General features: G+C 32.6%; 1 protein-coding gene across 1 annotated transcript; it reads left to right on the top strand.

The window, feature by feature from the left end:
• Window positions 1-6396: 6396 nt before the first annotated feature.
• On the top strand, window positions 6397-8356 carry LOC123661500 (bis(5'-nucleosyl)-tetraphosphatase [asymmetrical]). Its single transcript, XM_045596462.1, has 3 exons — window positions 6397-6743; window positions 7842-7927; window positions 8095-8356. Exons 1-3 carry the CDS (start codon window positions 6632-6634, stop codon window positions 8320-8322), a joined length of 426 nt encoding a protein of 141 aa, XP_045452418.1. The 5' UTR covers window positions 6397-6631; the 3' UTR covers window positions 8323-8356.
• The last annotated feature ends 8406 nt before the right edge of the window (window positions 8357-16762 follow it).

The following is a 16762-nucleotide window of genomic DNA, read 5'->3' as shown; positions in this document are numbered from 1 at the left end:
GTCCATAAAATCTGTTGAGCTAACAGACGCCGAAAGGTATGCCCCGTTTCGGGTAGCCGATTACGTGCGGCACTACCCTGAGAACGGGGGTAATTTTGACTATATTGTATTCCTGGAGAGTACAGAGGCTGACAAGCCAATCGGAACAAGAGACATGATGACACTCGCTAATAGCATAAAAAAATATAATAAAGGCGTGAAACAACTAAAACGCATTAATAAAAGTAAAGTTGGAGTTATCTTTGATAGACCTGCTTTTGCTAACGCGGTCTTAGGCAACAAAAAATATCTTGATGGGTACAAACTTAAAGCTTCCCTTCCGGCTGCCGCTACAGAGGTCACTGGGGTAATTTCTCATGTGCCTATAGAATTATCCAATAAAGAAATATATTCAGCTCTAACTAGCACGAAAAATATTATATCTATACGTAGATTTATGCGACGTGTAAGAGAAAATGGAGAAATAAAATTAATCCCCACAAAAACAATTTCTATAACCTTTTCCTGTCCCAATTTACCAGATAGTGTGGACCTCAACAGCTGGCGGTTCGAAGTACGGCAGTACATCCCGCCAGTAAAGCAGTGTCTAAAGTGTTTAAGATATGGTCATATTGCAAAATTCTGTAAAAATTCACAAAGATGCAGCATTTGTGGCGAAGGTCACAATTTTAAAGATTGTCAGACTCCTTATACTGCAGCCAGTTGCTGTCACTGCTCTGGCAATCACATTGCCATATCCCCTGCATGCCCTGTTAAAAAAGAAAAAATCCAGCTTAACAGAGATAAATTTCAGAAAAAAAGCTTTGTTGATGTTTTAAACAGCTCTCACTTTCCATCATTAAACAAAACTGATCAGTTCTTATCTCTTTTAAATTCCGAAATAATACTCAAATCTATTACAGAAGCTTTAGTAAAACTTATAACACTAAACAAAAATAATGAAATACCTATCTCTTCCCAAAATATTAAAAATGTCCTGCAAGATACATTAAAAAAGGTTACTAATAAATAATTTGTACTTTATGGATACTTTAAATATTGTGCAATGGAATGCTCAGAGTATTCTACACAATCAACATATTTTTAATTATTTCCTTTTGGACAAAAATATTCACATTGCGTTAATTTGTGAGACTTGGTTAAAGCCTTGTCAAAAATTTAAGATACGTCATTACAATGTAATTCGTCTTGATTCAGGAAACACCCACAATGGCGTAGCCATATTAATACATAGCTCTATTTCTTATTCTAAAATTGATACTTTTTATGATGACTCCATTCAAAATGTTGTTGTTCGTATAAAATACTCTAGCAACAAAGAACTTACTATCATAAGCTTTTACAGTCCAACTAATTGCAATCCTGCTTTTTCTAAATCTAAACTAGACAGGTTAATTAAAAGTTTACCAGAACCAATCTTCCTAGCAGGAGATTTTAATGGCCTAAACTCAGCCTGGGGCTGTTCTACTTCTAATTGTCGAGGCAAAGACATTTTAGAGTCTATCAATAACAATAATTTGGTTATACTTAATGACGGAAGTATGACCACTGTTGGTTCGCACATATGGAGACAGAATGCTCTTGACTTAACCATAGTATCACCTTCATTGGCTCTAGAGTGTGACTGGTCAGTACATGACGATCCCTTAGGCAGCTACCACTTTCCTGTAATCACAAAAATTTTACTTAATAACAATCATTACAATGCCACTCCTATTCCCAATAGTAGCTCACTACCCTGCTTCCCTAACCTGAACAACGTTGATTGGAACATTTATAATTTAAATGTCCAACTATTGCTCACTGAATTTTCTCTTGATACACAAGACCCCCTTCATAACTACACAAAATTTACAGATATTTTACACTCAGCACTGTGGAAATCATCTTCTATTTCTAAGCACTCTTTGGTTAATACAGCTTTATCTTCATGCTCTCCTTCTAACTTAAATAAAAAAAAAAAACTTCTTCCTTGGTGGAATTTCAATTGCACCAAAGCCGTATTAAATAGCAAAAACGCTTATTTGACTTTTAAATCTGATCCCACTGAGGCTAATTACATTAATTTTAAAAGACTACAAGCCACCAAAAAATATATTATCAGAAATGAGAGAAGAAACAGTTGGATAAAACTTTGTGAACAATTTAACAGATCGACTCCTATATCAGTCATTTGGACGTATATGCGAAAATTTAACAAAAGCTATTCTCCACCTTCCCATAACAACTCTGACTATTCTTGGATCTTTGATTTTCTCAAAAAATATACTCCAGATACTGTAGAGCCAGCCTTTAATCTTAATTCTTTCTGCCATATTCTTCCTAATCAAAATTTTATTATAAAATCTTTTACCATTGTCGAATTAAATTCTGCTATTTCATCCAGAAAAGACTCTACACCTGGCCTTGACTACATTTCATATAAAATGCTTAAACACCTGTCTTCTCAATCTAAACTAATTTTATTAAATATCCTGAATCTTCTTTGGGAGCATAATCTTATTCCTATGGATTGGAAGGTTGATTGTTTAGTACCTATCTTAAAACCCAACAAGGACAAGTTTAACTTTGATTCATATAGACCTATAGCATTGACTTCTTGCATGGGAAAAATATTTGAACAACTTTTAAAACAAAGATTGGAACATTTCATAGAGTCTAATCATATTTTACCTTCTAATCAGTTTGGTTTTAGAAGAGGCAGGTCTTCAAGGGAGAGCATTGCTCACTTACATCTTGATATTTATAATGCTATACAATCAAAGCAAGCTCTCGCTGGAGTTTTCTTCGATGTAGTTGGAGCCTTTAATAATGTTAACCATCATATTCTATCCACGGAATTAGCTGCGATTGGTTTACCTGTAAAAGTTATACAATGGATTTTTAATTTTTTGCACAGTAGGAAGGTATTTGTTAAGTATAATAATAGACTTATTGGTCCAAGGCTTTCTCATAAAGGTACATGTCAAGGTAGCATTTTGAGTCCATTGATTTTCACACTTTATATACATAGATTAAACTTAATTCTAGGCTCTCATATATACAATTTACAGTTTGCTGATGATTTGGTAGTCTATTGTTCTAGTAATAATATAACTACCCTAAATCTTAAGTTAAACGAAGCTTTAGTTAAATTAAATTCTTATTTTAATTATCTTGCATTGGACATTAGCTTTGAAAAGTCTAAAGTCATAGTTTTTAATAAAGTAGGGTCTGAAAGAATTAAAATAAACTATAATAATATATCTCTTCTTATCACAAATGAAGTTAAATTTTTAGGTGTTATATTCATGAATAATTTATCATGGAACAAATATGTAGACCACATAGTTGATAGAGCTCTTAAGGCTCTTAATATTTTAAAGTCTCTTGCAAAAACATATTGGGGTTCTGATCCAAAAATCCTTCTTACCCTATATAAATCTCTTGTACGCAGTCATTTTGAATATGGATTTCTATGTTTTTCTGCTAATGACAAGTTGGTTAACAAATTAAATATTATTCAAAATCACAGCCTGAGACTTATCACTGGCGCCATGAAAACAACCCCAATTAATTCGTTACAGGTCGAGTGCAACATTTCCCCTTTACACCTTAGATTTAAATATTTGAAATACTGTTTTTTGCTAAAACTGTTTTCCATTAGTAATCATCCTCTAATTAAAAAGCTTGGTAAATCTTTAGTTAAGTGGGTTCCAATTTATGGGGTCCTGGGGGAAGAGGGGGTGAAGGGAGGGGGGAGGGTGGGTTTTTTACCCCCCTCGTAGTGTGCTTTTCGCGTAAACCCCGTGGTTTCGAAGATATCGTGTTTGAAGTTTTGAGGTTAACTTTACGTGATTCAGAGATATTACAATACCTTAGAGCTCCGCGTCTGACTCCACCTTAACTCCGGTGCTGCGGGAAGTGCACTCATATGCTCTGTTCACCAACTTTCACACTTTATTTTCGAACAAATTTACGTAAAAACGATCTCGATTGCAAGATCAACAAACGATACGAACTGACGTTTAACGACTAACAAATAGACACCGTTGACCAAAATAAGGCGTCACTTAGCATTTCCTTTAAAACACAAAGCTTTAGATTAGGAAAAACCGAATTTCGGGACCGTGGGGGGAAGGGGGGGGGCGCTACCCTTGGTACCACTGTCACACCTCAGAACCCCATGGTTATGGAGATATCCATGGTTAAAGTTTTGAGGTTAGAAGAAGAATTTCGAAAGTTAGAGGAACGCTTGGCTCCGGCGCTGCGGGAAGTGCAGCCCTTCCGCCCTTGCGTGCGAAAGCACGCTCACTCATGCTCCGTTCCGCAGCGGAGGCTGGTCGCCTTCGGCGACCAGCCTCAGCCGCTCCTCTACGCATTCGTTCGCGCGCTTTCGCACGGCGGGCGAGGGCTGCCCTCCCTCCGCGCCTCCGCGGCACAAAAAAAACACTCTAGGGGTAGGACAGACCAAGACCACGTGGACAGTGGGGTGCTCCGATTCGGTTTTGGGTATTTTTCGAATTTCTAAACCTATATTCTAGCACGCAATGTTACTAATTTTATTAGAATATTATGTCTGACGCGTTATTTTGTTTAAAAGTGTCGATTTGTCAGTCGTTAAGCGTCAGTTCGTATCGTTTGTTGATCTTGCAATCGAGATCGTTTTTACGTAAATTTGTTCGAAAATAAAGTGTGAAAGTTGGTGAATGGAGCATATGAGTGCACTTCCCGCTGCACCGGAGTTAAGGTGGAGTCAGACACGGAGCTCTAAGGTATTGTAATATCTCTGAATCACGTAAAGTTAACCCCAAAACTTCAAACACGAAATCTTCGAAACCACGGGGTTTACGTGAAATGCACACTACGGGGGGCTAAAAAACCCACCCTCCCCACCTCCCTTTACCCCCCCACCCCCATTTCACCCCATAAATCGGAGCCCACTTAACTAACGAATGACCAAAAAGCTTAATTACTTACATAGTAAATATCCTGTAAATGCTCCATTAACTTCTAATAACCCATTTATTCTCTTCGAATATTCATTCATGTTAAATCTAAATAACCAACACAAAATACACAGTTCTAGCAATTGGATGTGTTACGAAAAGGAGTTTGACTGTCTTATTAATCAAATCGATATTATTATTGACCATAGGCTAAAAGAGCGCCAGGAAGTTTACAACCTCATAGCACAATACTCTGATAAGTTCAAACAAGTTTACACAGATGGATCAAAAAATGATATAAATGTTTCCATGGCCTATTATGTACCTCATCTGAAGTTTGGCCAAGGCGTCAGATTGAAAAAGGAGATATCAATATTTACAGCTGAAGCTCTAGCAATTACTGCTGCCCTAGAATTCATTAAAAAACAAACTAATCAATATTGGCTGATCATTACTGACAGTATGAGCGTTCTAAAGGCTTTAGATAATTATCAATTCAGTGCTAATACAAACTTCATCATTTTAGAAATAAGACATCTCCTTTATCAACTATCCAGAAGAAACTACAACATCAAATTATTGTGGACACCTTCACATATAGGAGTAAGGGGAAATGAACATGTGGACTTTCTGGCACGTTCAATTGTTGACAGTGACAGCGGCAGCCCTGTTGATGAGAATGTTGCCGTACCATACACTGATCTATTAGTTGCTATTAAATCAAAAATCCTATCTGATTGGCGTGATCTTTGGCGACAAACCTTGTTAAGAAAAGGATCTTGGTATGCTCAGATAAATCAAGATATTGGAAAAAGTCCTTGGTTTACTAAATCGCATCAACATAGAAGCAGAAAATATTATACAATACTATGCCGCTTGAGATTTGGACATTGCAGATTTAATGCACATTTGAATCGTATGCGTATCATCTCATCGCCCGTTTGCCCACATTGCACCAACAACTCTACACAGTCTTTAGATCACATATTTTTTGAATGCTCCGCTTTTAATCTGGAACGCCTCTTATTTATAGCCAACTTGTTATCAACTTCTGGACCAAAAAATGTCCCGCGCAATACACAAGATTTATTGACTAATTTGGATAACTATACTAGTATATTTGAATTTATTTGCAATACTATCAATGATATTTGAAACAGGATCAGGACCTTCATTCATCGGATGTGAAATTTTATTTTGATATTTCAGGCTTCGGCCTATTACAGACTTGGTTTCGACCTCGCCTATCACTTATAGACAAAGAAGAGTAGACGAAAATATGAAATTTCAGACTTGGTTTCGGTCTTACTCTACCAGTCATCGAATCAGAAGAACAATAAAGTTACTTCAGACTTGGCTCCGGCCTTTTGATATATCAGAACGAAACTTACAAATTCAGACTAGGCTGTATGGATTATAGTCCTTTGCCTTTCCCTATTGGGGATAAATTTTAAAACAACAACAACAACTGAAAACAGTCAAGTGTCAAATGAGAGGCACAGAATTTAATGAGAATCAAATAAGTTAAATATTAATTTAATTATATAGTTCAAAGTATTATGTAACACTATAAAGAAGAATAACTTATTATTTTTAATTTAGTATTTCCATTTACTATAAATAGGTAATTTATTTTTACATTAATAGTAGTTTGATCAAGTTATTAAAAGCGGCCTAAAGTTCTAACAACATATTACACAGAAATGTCACTAACACGAGCAGCAGGCTTAGTAATATATAGAAAAACAAATGACATAATACAATTTCTTTTACTACAAACTTCATATGGAGAACACCACTGGACTCCTCCAAAAGGTAAACTGATATGTTTTTCTGATAAAGAGCTTGTTAAATATTTATATATATATATATATATATTCAATACATTACTTTATGGTACAAAAGGTAAGCTGGGCTTAAGGCACTCAAGTCAACCTTTGGATGTACAAGATAGAACATTTGTTTTAATACATTAAAATACACCTATATATATGATGATATGATGAATCACATGTATATGTGGTATAGTAGTTGCTTTTTTGTATATCATATAATTTGTAAATTAAATGCTGCTCTATCAACTCTGTACACTTCCTCCACTTCTCATTTTCTACGCCCTGCCCTATATCTAAAGGTTGTCTAGAAGAAAATGCTTAGGTACAAGACGGCCTTTTTTCATATTTGTTTGTGTGTATAAATTTTTGTTACATTTATGATGTACAGTAAAGAGTATTTATTATTGTTATAAGATTAAGAATGAATAAATGTCTAAAGGTGTGATGGCACAGGTATCTCATGTGATTTTAATGATAATCGTATTTGTAACTAATATGTAATCATTACTTTAAAGATTATTTTTAATGACTACAAGACAGTTAGTTACAGTTATCATGATGATGATGATGACTACAAGACAGTTATGGTGTTGATCTTTGCTAATGAATTTTTTTTAAGGGATATAATATAGTCTTTATTGTGGAGTCATTGAGATTAGTGGAATAGTTATTGTCAATGTTAATGTTTTTCTGGGGTGTTTCCAGTCTCTAAACACAAGACGTTTAGCGTACATAGTTTTACCCATGTTACTTACACAATTTTGGCTGTTCTGTTTTACCCAAACAGAACATTGTTTAATTGGAAAAAATGTTCACTTACAATGGGCCCATTTTTCGTGCATATTATTTAATAAATCTACTGAGTGATATTCTTCTCATTTAAATAGCATATCATTATAAAATATAGCTATTTGAGATCCCTCTTGGCTTAACTTATAAAATAATAACAGCCTATCTTACTAATGCTTGGTTATGTATATTATAATTGAATTGATTCCAATGTCTTTACTACAAATAACATAAAAAAAATCCTTGCCAATAATAATTACAAAATTACATTTTTATATTTCTTGTGTAGGTCATGTTGATCCAGGAGAATCTGACTGGGTGACTGCATTACGAGAGACTAAGGAAGAGGCTGGTTTATCAGAAGATGATTTAGAGGTCTGTTAAGATTGCGAGTACTAAACCAATTAGTCATGTACAATCTTTACTTATTAGTTGATAATAGTTGAAAATCACTTAATGAAGTTTTTGTATAATTAAATGCAATTAAATTTATGTATACAGAATATAAAACAATGGTAATGTTTTTTTTTTCGTTTCTACAGATACATAAAGACATTTCTCATACTCTTAATTACCAAGTGAAGGGTAATCCAAAAGCTGTTGTGTACTGGTTGGCCAAAATTAGGGATCCTAATCAAAAGGTCACTCTCTCGGATGAGCATCAGGATTTGAAGTGGCTTCCATTGAAGGAAGCTCAAGAAATATCAGGCTTTGAAGATATGAAAAAGTTACTAGCTGAATTTCACGAGAAAGCTTTAAAAATTGTGTAAATGTGTTTTTTTTCTGTTTTCAAGTGTAATAAAATTGTAATTAGAGGTTGTACAAATAAAATAATGAATATTCTAAAGACAACATAGTTTGTACTTTGATTTAAAAAAAATCTTTACTTTTTAAATAGGTATTATGTACGATTTATATCTTCAATTGTTATTATTTCATTTAATTTAATAAATGTTAGGTAGTACATAAAAAAATAACTAGATTCTTGTAATGATTATATTTGATTGTGTTAAGCAGAGTACCAAAAAGTTGGTGAGTTGCAGAATATGATAAAAAAAAGGAAATATCGAAGGCATAGTATAAATAAAAAATGACAAAACTTGAACAGTTATGTATAATTTTTAGTAAGGATTTTATTCATATGAAAACGGGTGTTTCGCTAATTAAATCTGAATGCATGCATAAGTATTGCCAACATAAGCATTTTAGAACCAAACAAATTATAGTTTGAGAGTTGACAGATTTAGTTGACACTTGACAGTTCTAGCCAGTAACCAAACAAACTTTAGCAAATGAATAATGCCGTATAAAAAATATAGTACTCTCTACCGAGAGATGCCGTATATTGATGTATTGTTTTCTTAATTGTTCACTTGGTATAATGAAATGTGATTTTAAAGTTTTACAAGTAACTACATGCAAGTAAAATGAATAAGTCTGAAGTTAAAGAATCTGAGGATTTAAACACTAGCGAAGAAAACATAGGAAAGAACAAGTCAAAAATACGCGCAAAAAAACGAAAACGGTATGTGTGGTATTATTTTATCTTATATAATTGAAATAAAATTTTATCATATACGTTATGTTGTCCGTTCCTATGATAACGTAATGTCTATTGTATGTATTGTTTGAGTTAACAGCTAACCCATATAGCTACGGTTTTTATTGATAAACATGTAAATTACACCTAGACTCGTGGCGTGATGCGTACCCTGTGGAAAAACTCCGATATAAAATCTTAAGTACCATTGAGGATTCTGATACATCTATCTGGATCGAAGAATGTCCTGATAAAAATCGTCTTTTAACTTATAAAATTTGAATAAAGTATCCCTGTTTCGGATATTATTACAATCGAGGAGTGTATGGATAGGTTAGGGTTATTTATTTATTTATTTTTTTGTTATACGAAACTGTCGTTAAACGTTGTACTTCTTAAGTTAGATAGATTAGGGTTAAATTACACTCCGATTGTACATAATTACCCCTGTTTCAAACACAATAGTTTACAATAACTTCCCATCAATGATTGTTTTTTATTTAGAACTTTCAGCAGGTAATTAAAAATTTCCGAAGCAGAAATCAGGATAACTGATACATAATAATGGATAACTGCACTAACAAGCTATTTTATTTAACATCTATGAAATTACAACCTCTATTGTTTTCATACTATGTATTTTACTTAACAATCAAGTTATTAAAAGTAATTTCATAATTTAAATCTGAAAATCCACAAAATTTTCACATGCTTCTACTGAGGGTTAGGTTAGGTAAATTTGTTTGACATCAAGTATAAAATAATGTAAATTAAATTCCCCAAAAATAATTTTCAGTTTGTACCTAATACTTAGTAGCCTATAATAAATAAGTTAACTTTCGAATGTTATCATAGGTGGAAATATGAACAAGTAGGCTTGAATAATTTAGAAAAAACCTACAGTATATCTATATCAGTGTAAAATATACAGTATATTGCAAGGAGAATTCAATAATATGCTACATATTATTGTATTTTATCTACAAAACATTTGGTTTAACTATTTCAATACTTTCCAGCTGTTCTAAATTATTTTTTTAATTAAAAATTTGCTGACAGAGAGATGTCCTGTCTTGTAAACTTTTGAATGCATGAACTTGAATTCCTTACTTCTTTTTTTTGATTTTTTTTTCAATTTTTTATATCTTGATGACCCTTTACTAAGTCTACAAAAAGTTATTAGCCAGAACTGTTCTCGAGTTTATTGTTTACAAACTTATTTAGTCACTATTTTTATTAAAATAGATTAATAGAATTCTATTGATAGGAAATTATTTAGTGAACCATTCTCATACACGGAGATATCAGCCAATACTCCACAGGATTTTACGTGCTGAATATATCAATCAATATTAAGTGAAGCATATTTTTTAGGATTGACAGTGATACAAGCAGCGACGGAGATGTTGTCTTGCCGGATAACACTCTTGATGTTGAGAGAAGTGTACACGCTTCGGCAATTAAAAATAATTTAGATGAAACGAGTGTGAAGAAGATTTTAAAAGTTAGTATGGTTTTATAGAGGTAAAATAATTTGATTTACTTTTTCACTAAAATTTTATTAAAGCTGACTGATTTTAAGGAAATTTTTTGGTAAGAAAATTTATTTCCATTTTGTAAGTTTTTGTTTTTTTTTTTTTTTTTGTAATTTCGCCCCTTACCGCACATTCTATATCAGTCCAAAGGTTGCCTGGAAGAAATTACCACATCTGCGATAAGTTCGCCTGTTGCAACTGATGCAATTATGTTAGTTTACAATATATAATTAATTATGTATAGGTGTGTAAAAGTATAAGTAAATAAATAAATAACGGTTGTAAAGAAATAATTGCAATGAATTGGACTCCTCTCTAAATGGTCCACTTCAATTGGACAATTTAAACACGGCATTCTAATGGCTATGCAAAGTGACAGAGATGAGTCATATTTTGTTACCAAAAGACAGTAGCCATTTTTAACTCCTTTTTGAAATATAGATGCTATTACATTTCTTTTATGCGTACAATTGTAAAATATCACTAAAACTACTTTATTAAACCTACTTGTATATTAATAATTTATTTGAGTACAATTTTCTTAGATTTTGATATTTCTATTGCACTGCCTTTTGCCTAAGCAGTACTGTCGTACTGGTCGGTAAATAATAAGTAGACCGCTATTAATATTAAGAGTTTCACTAGAAAATTACTGAGTTTCCAAATATTAGTTGCGGTAACTCCAAAAAAAAAAAACGAGTGTGCTTTAGACTATACGACTAAAGTAAAACTTCTTTAGCTCCACCGAACTTATATCTTCGTCTCAACTTCCGTTCGCCTCGACCAATCACAGTTTTTGTAACGCTCTCATCACGCATTCACCAGCTTACTCCCCAAGTCAAGCGTGCGTATAGAAGTTTACTTCAATTAGTAGACATCTAGCCTAATGGGCCTTGTTAGGTTTGGATAATAATATATTTATAAATAAAATTTATCGTTAATTTGTATACAGAAAGTAGTCACTAATGACCATGTGCTGGCTCTTGTTAAGCTGCGAGAAGAGGAAGAGGATTCAGGAACGGAAGCCGTTGTTCAACCTGTCACTAGGGCGAAAGCCAAGTTAGTATCAATCAACGTTTTATTTTATCGCTGTACCTACTGTTTTGCTTCTGTTTTCTTTAACCGACTTCAAAAAAAGGAGGTTTTCAATTTGACCGTATTTTTTTTATGTGCTACCTCATCTTTTTACTGGGTGTACCGATGTTGAAAGCTGGTGTTTGTAATGTCTCATTTAAATTTGATCGAGAATTGATAATAATAATAATTAAGACGTCAATTCATCATGCATAAAAAATAAAATATTTCTTAGTCTAATTTGCAGAAATTTTAGAGAATAAGCTGGGGAAAAGGTCGTAGACTCAGCTTGTAGCTGCTTTTCAATCCGCACCTTTATAAATTGAATACTTTTTGAGTTCTATAATAATGAATATTTACTTGACCATTGTTTCATCTAACTGCGTTACATTTTGATGTAGTTGAAGTAGATTTTTTCGTTTGCCAACAAATAATTATGTTATTTATTGTTAATATAATTACTCATACGATTGTTGAATGAATAATTACTTCATTCATTATTTTGCGAGGATCTTTGGAGTGTTACTTATCGTGTATCTTTGTAGAAAAAATAAAAGCCAGGGGTATCCGCCATGGGATAATATAAAGCTGACCCCAATCAAACACATACCGGTTAAGACCAGGCCGGAAGTAAAGGCTCTGATCGCTCAGGAGATGCCTGATGATGAAGACGACGAGGAGTATGAGCCGACCCCTGATGATGTAATGGTAAGATTAATTTATCTGAAGATATTATACGTATATATTATTTATATTTTTAGACAAAACTTAATTTCATTGATTTGAGGATAAAAAATAGCCAATAGCCTTCCTCGGTAAATGGGCTATCCCACACAAAATAAATTTTTCAATTTGAACCAGTAATTCCTGATAGTAGCTCCTGATAATAGCTCGTTTAAACAAAATAACAAACTTTTGAGCATTATAATATTAGTAACAGATATAATATAGATAACAGAAATAAAAGATTCTATACTACTGATGTAAAGATAATTTATATACTAATGTTTTCGGACAGTATACAAGGTAGCAAATTACTGACCTAGGTAAGTAATTTGTTGACAGTTTTCGAACGAGTAAATTGAAAGTTTTAGGGCTAAAAAACGACCAACACATCCCAAGTACCGATCGACTTGGGTATCTTAACTTACTAAAAATCACGGTAAAATAATACTGCCCTCAAATAGTGTTGTTTTCCTGTAGTAAGTAAGTGAAGGAGTCTTCCCACGAGATCCTCCCGAGGAAGGTCAGGGGTAGGGTTGGCAACACACTAGCTATATTCCTGGGCTTGTAAGCGTCTATGAGCTACGGTATTTGCTTTACAGGCAGGTTGTACACTTGATTGCTATCTTTTAATACCACAAAAAAAGAAAACAATTAAAAAATAATGATCATAATACTTTATCCAAGATTGAAGCAAGATTTTTATGCTATTTGTTCCTTTTACCACGTTGTGTCATATTATTATTATTATTTTTTTTTTCTATTGACAGAAGTTGTCTGTAAGAGATCACTATTAGAGACCGCCTTTGCACATTTATAAGTTAGAATATAGGTATTTATTTTTTTAAATAAAAAAAAAACTTCTCTTTCACAGAGTGATGACGACCATATCATCGAAGCTTGTAGTGATTTGAAATTACGGTCAAAATCTCAATCGACACTTCGGCAAACCAATACTGACACTAGTAAGGTACAAGATGGACCGTCTCAAGTAGCGCAGGTCAATTTCTGGTTTAGCTAAATCTTATTCCTTAAATGTCATTGATATAAAACTCTACTGAAATTGATTGAAGATTGTGCAGTGGTCAAAGCAACATGACAAAATACAGAGCCCAGATTGTTGTGTTAGAGCAGAGATTTGTTGTGGTCTGGGTGTTTGTGCTTGTGTATTGTGTGTGTTTAAGGGCCATCCAACACAAAAAATACGTGGTGTCATGTATGTAGTACCGCATAGCAGCAAATATAAATATAGTTTGGAAAATCTAAAAGTGCACGCCTCCAAGTTGTTTACTAATTATTAAGTTTACCACTCATAAAAATATAATTTATAATAGTTTTAGTATAGTTAACAATTAAATTACTGGCATACAATTAAAAAAAAATGTAAAAAATTTAACAATTTTGCAGCCTTCATATTCAATAGTCTTCTAAGTCAATAATTTGTTGACATAAACATCTTATTTCGTCAAGTAGTTCTATTGTTGTTTTGCTATCATCTATACATCCAAACAGTTGACGTCTAACATAATATTTATATACCGATTCTTTTTATTTATTTTTTATTTATTTATTTTTTATTTTATTTTTTTATTTTTTATTTAGGAAACATACTGTACAATAATACAGTAAATTAATAAAGTCATACAGCCAATACACAAACCAGCAAAGTTTCCAACAGTAAATAATTCATAAATGAGCAAAAAGAACACATTAACAAGAAATAATCGATAAATCACATAGAGAAATATAAAATATAAATAATTCAAGCAACACTAAAATAAACAATTAAGAAAAACAAATAGGAAAATTTAATACATTATATATACATTTATTATAGTAATATTCAAAAAGGCTACAAATTATATTTAATCTATAGTTTGATGTGTATTCTATATTTTATAGCATATTAATGAATTGTTATGGAAATATAGAGGTAAGAGTTGAGTGCTTCTCGTAATATTCATTTTTTGACAATAAAGTATAGCCTCCTTGGAGGTGTGCAATTAAATAAGTTTAAACCTTTGCATAGTAGTATATAGTAGAGCTTGTTTTGTCATTTATTATAGCTAATATGAGACGCTTCTGCTACATAGAGAATAAGCCTAGATCCGACAGTAGGTTACGGTCTGAATCAACCTATATGAGATTCTTACAATATAATAAACTTTCAGGAAGTATCAGAAGTACAGAAAAAACACGACTCAGAACTAGAAGAAGCGACGATAGCTCTCAGAACTAGATCTAAATTGAGTTTATCGGAAACCCCAATAGAACATATAGAGGGTATCTTCGACCCCCCGGACGACGTCGATGTTGATGACCTTTGGAGTGATTTCTTGAATGGATGCCTTAATCCCACTTCAAACGCAAGGAATGAAGACGACGATGAGACCGATCCAGAATACTCCGTCGCTGCGGATCCTGATGCTAGTAAGTTGAGATTTTTGTTACATGAAAGAATATAATAGTATAATAAATATATAATATACTTTATTGTACACCACTCAAAAAGGAATATCATTAAACAGTAATTTAAACATAAAGGTTGTAATGTACAATGGCGATCTTATCGCTCAGTAGCAATATCATCCAGACAATGCTCCACAGCAGGTTGGTAGACATATTCCCTACTTTGAGTAACGAACGCTATTGGGTGTATATGATAACAACCGAGACCGACAGCTTAACGTGCTTATCGAAGCAGGGCCGGAGACAAATATTTCTATGAAAACCAGTATCCATCTTAAGCGGGAATTGAAATCGCAACCGCTGGTATTAAGGTGTTAAGTTTGTCAATAACTACAGCTAATTAGCGAACACTAGGTTCGCCCAGTGTTTGAAATTCGACCATGATTAATTTAAATTATAATCTTGAACATTACTAAGGTTCTGTTGTTAAAGATTCTGAATCTGAACAGTGTGAAGAGTGAGTCTTCTATAATAATAAAAGAGTATATATGCGTGTGTGTGTCAAATACATAGTAGTGTGTGTAATGTTTTTTACCCGACTGCCAAGGAAGGGTTATGTTTTCCGCGCGTATCTTGTTTCATTGATTTAACGTATTTGTTATGTATAGTTTAAAAAAAAAACATGAGCATTACTACTCTATATAAACTATAAGTGTGAGATATTTCATACTCCTCCGTCCGCTCAATTTTCGTAAAAAGGGGTAAAAAGTTTTTACTTCACTTATAAATAATAATATGTAGATGTTTTAAATAAATATCTTTGTTATAGATGAGGAGGACGAAGAAGCTTTAGAAAATAGTATTATTAAAATATCTAAAAAGGAACTGAGTGATTTAGTAACAGAACTGTTTAACGTGATGCCACAGGGAACTGATGAACTAGACGACTTACAGGAAGCTTTAGGTGAATCAAATAATACCAAGGTAAGGTTGTAATAAAATACAATTTATATAAACCTTTTATATGTACAAGACCTGATGTATAAATATTAAGTAAGAAACAAAAACTAGTGTTTAAAAAAATCTATAACGAATTTTTCAAAATTAAATTACAATCTTGAATTAATATTTAAAAAAAACAAACAATTAATATCAAGTATCATCCACAACAATTTTAAAAATTTAATCTGAGAAAATCTGAAATCTGAGAAAATGGAGTTAAAAGTTTTAGATTTGCTTAAACTGAATAATTGGTAAAATTAATATCGGTTTCATGACATATTTTAGTAATGTCATGGCGTCAAAATATTATAAAGCTAGAAAAAAAAAATTGCTGTTTGAAAAGGCAGAGTAAGATAAGTAAACCTAAGCACGGCAGTATTTAGCTATTTATTTGATAACCGAAAATTTGATGATAATTTGGTTTCTCAAACAATCAGTCTCTATTTTCCAATTAACTAGTAAAATTTATCCAAAGGTAAAAGCAGTTTGGGAAGGTAAACAAGAGCCGCTATCAGATGAAGAATCTAAAGGTCGTAATACAGCCAAAGTTTCTGATAGGCGAGACAGTACAAGATATTCTGTGGGCAAGACCGAACCGGTTGATTACAATGAAAATGAACCAGTTCTCGTTATAGACACTGATGTAAACTGTGAAATGACAAACGAACAAAGGTAATATAATAAAGGTAATATATAATAATATATTATCTGTCAAATTCTGAATAATTAATTATAAATAAAACAAATATTATTTTAATTTGTAAAATGATGGTCAAAAGTGCTTTCAAAGACTTCTCAAGTACTTTTGTTTTTTTTTTTTCGATGTCTATACTAATGTTATACAGATGTGAACTTTATTTGTAATGGATTAACACTTTTAAAAAGGTAAAAAATACCTTAAATAGACTTTAAAAAAAATCGAGTGTG

Source organism: Melitaea cinxia, chromosome 17 (genome assembly GCF_905220565.1).
Source record: "Melitaea cinxia chromosome 17, ilMelCinx1.1, whole genome shotgun sequence".
NCBI lineage: Eukaryota > Metazoa > Arthropoda > Insecta > Lepidoptera > Nymphalidae > Melitaea > Melitaea cinxia.
The sequence above is the reverse complement of the archived record's forward strand: the minus strand, read 5'-3'. Positions and strand labels throughout refer to the sequence as shown.

Excerpts from the sequence above, each read along its gene's own strand:
- LOC123661500 (XM_045596462.1), top strand. The coding sequence starts at position 6,632 with ATGTCACTAACACGAGCAGCAGGCTTAGTAATATATAGAAAAACAAAT. Across the intron at positions 6,744-7,841 it reads CCACTGGACTCCTCCAAAAG|GTCATGTTGATCCAGGAGAA; the intron begins GTAAACTGATAT and ends TTTCTTGTGTAG. Across the intron at positions 7,928-8,094 it reads TATCAGAAGATGATTTAGAG|ATACATAAAGACATTTCTCA; the intron begins GTCTGTTAAGAT and ends TCGTTTCTACAG.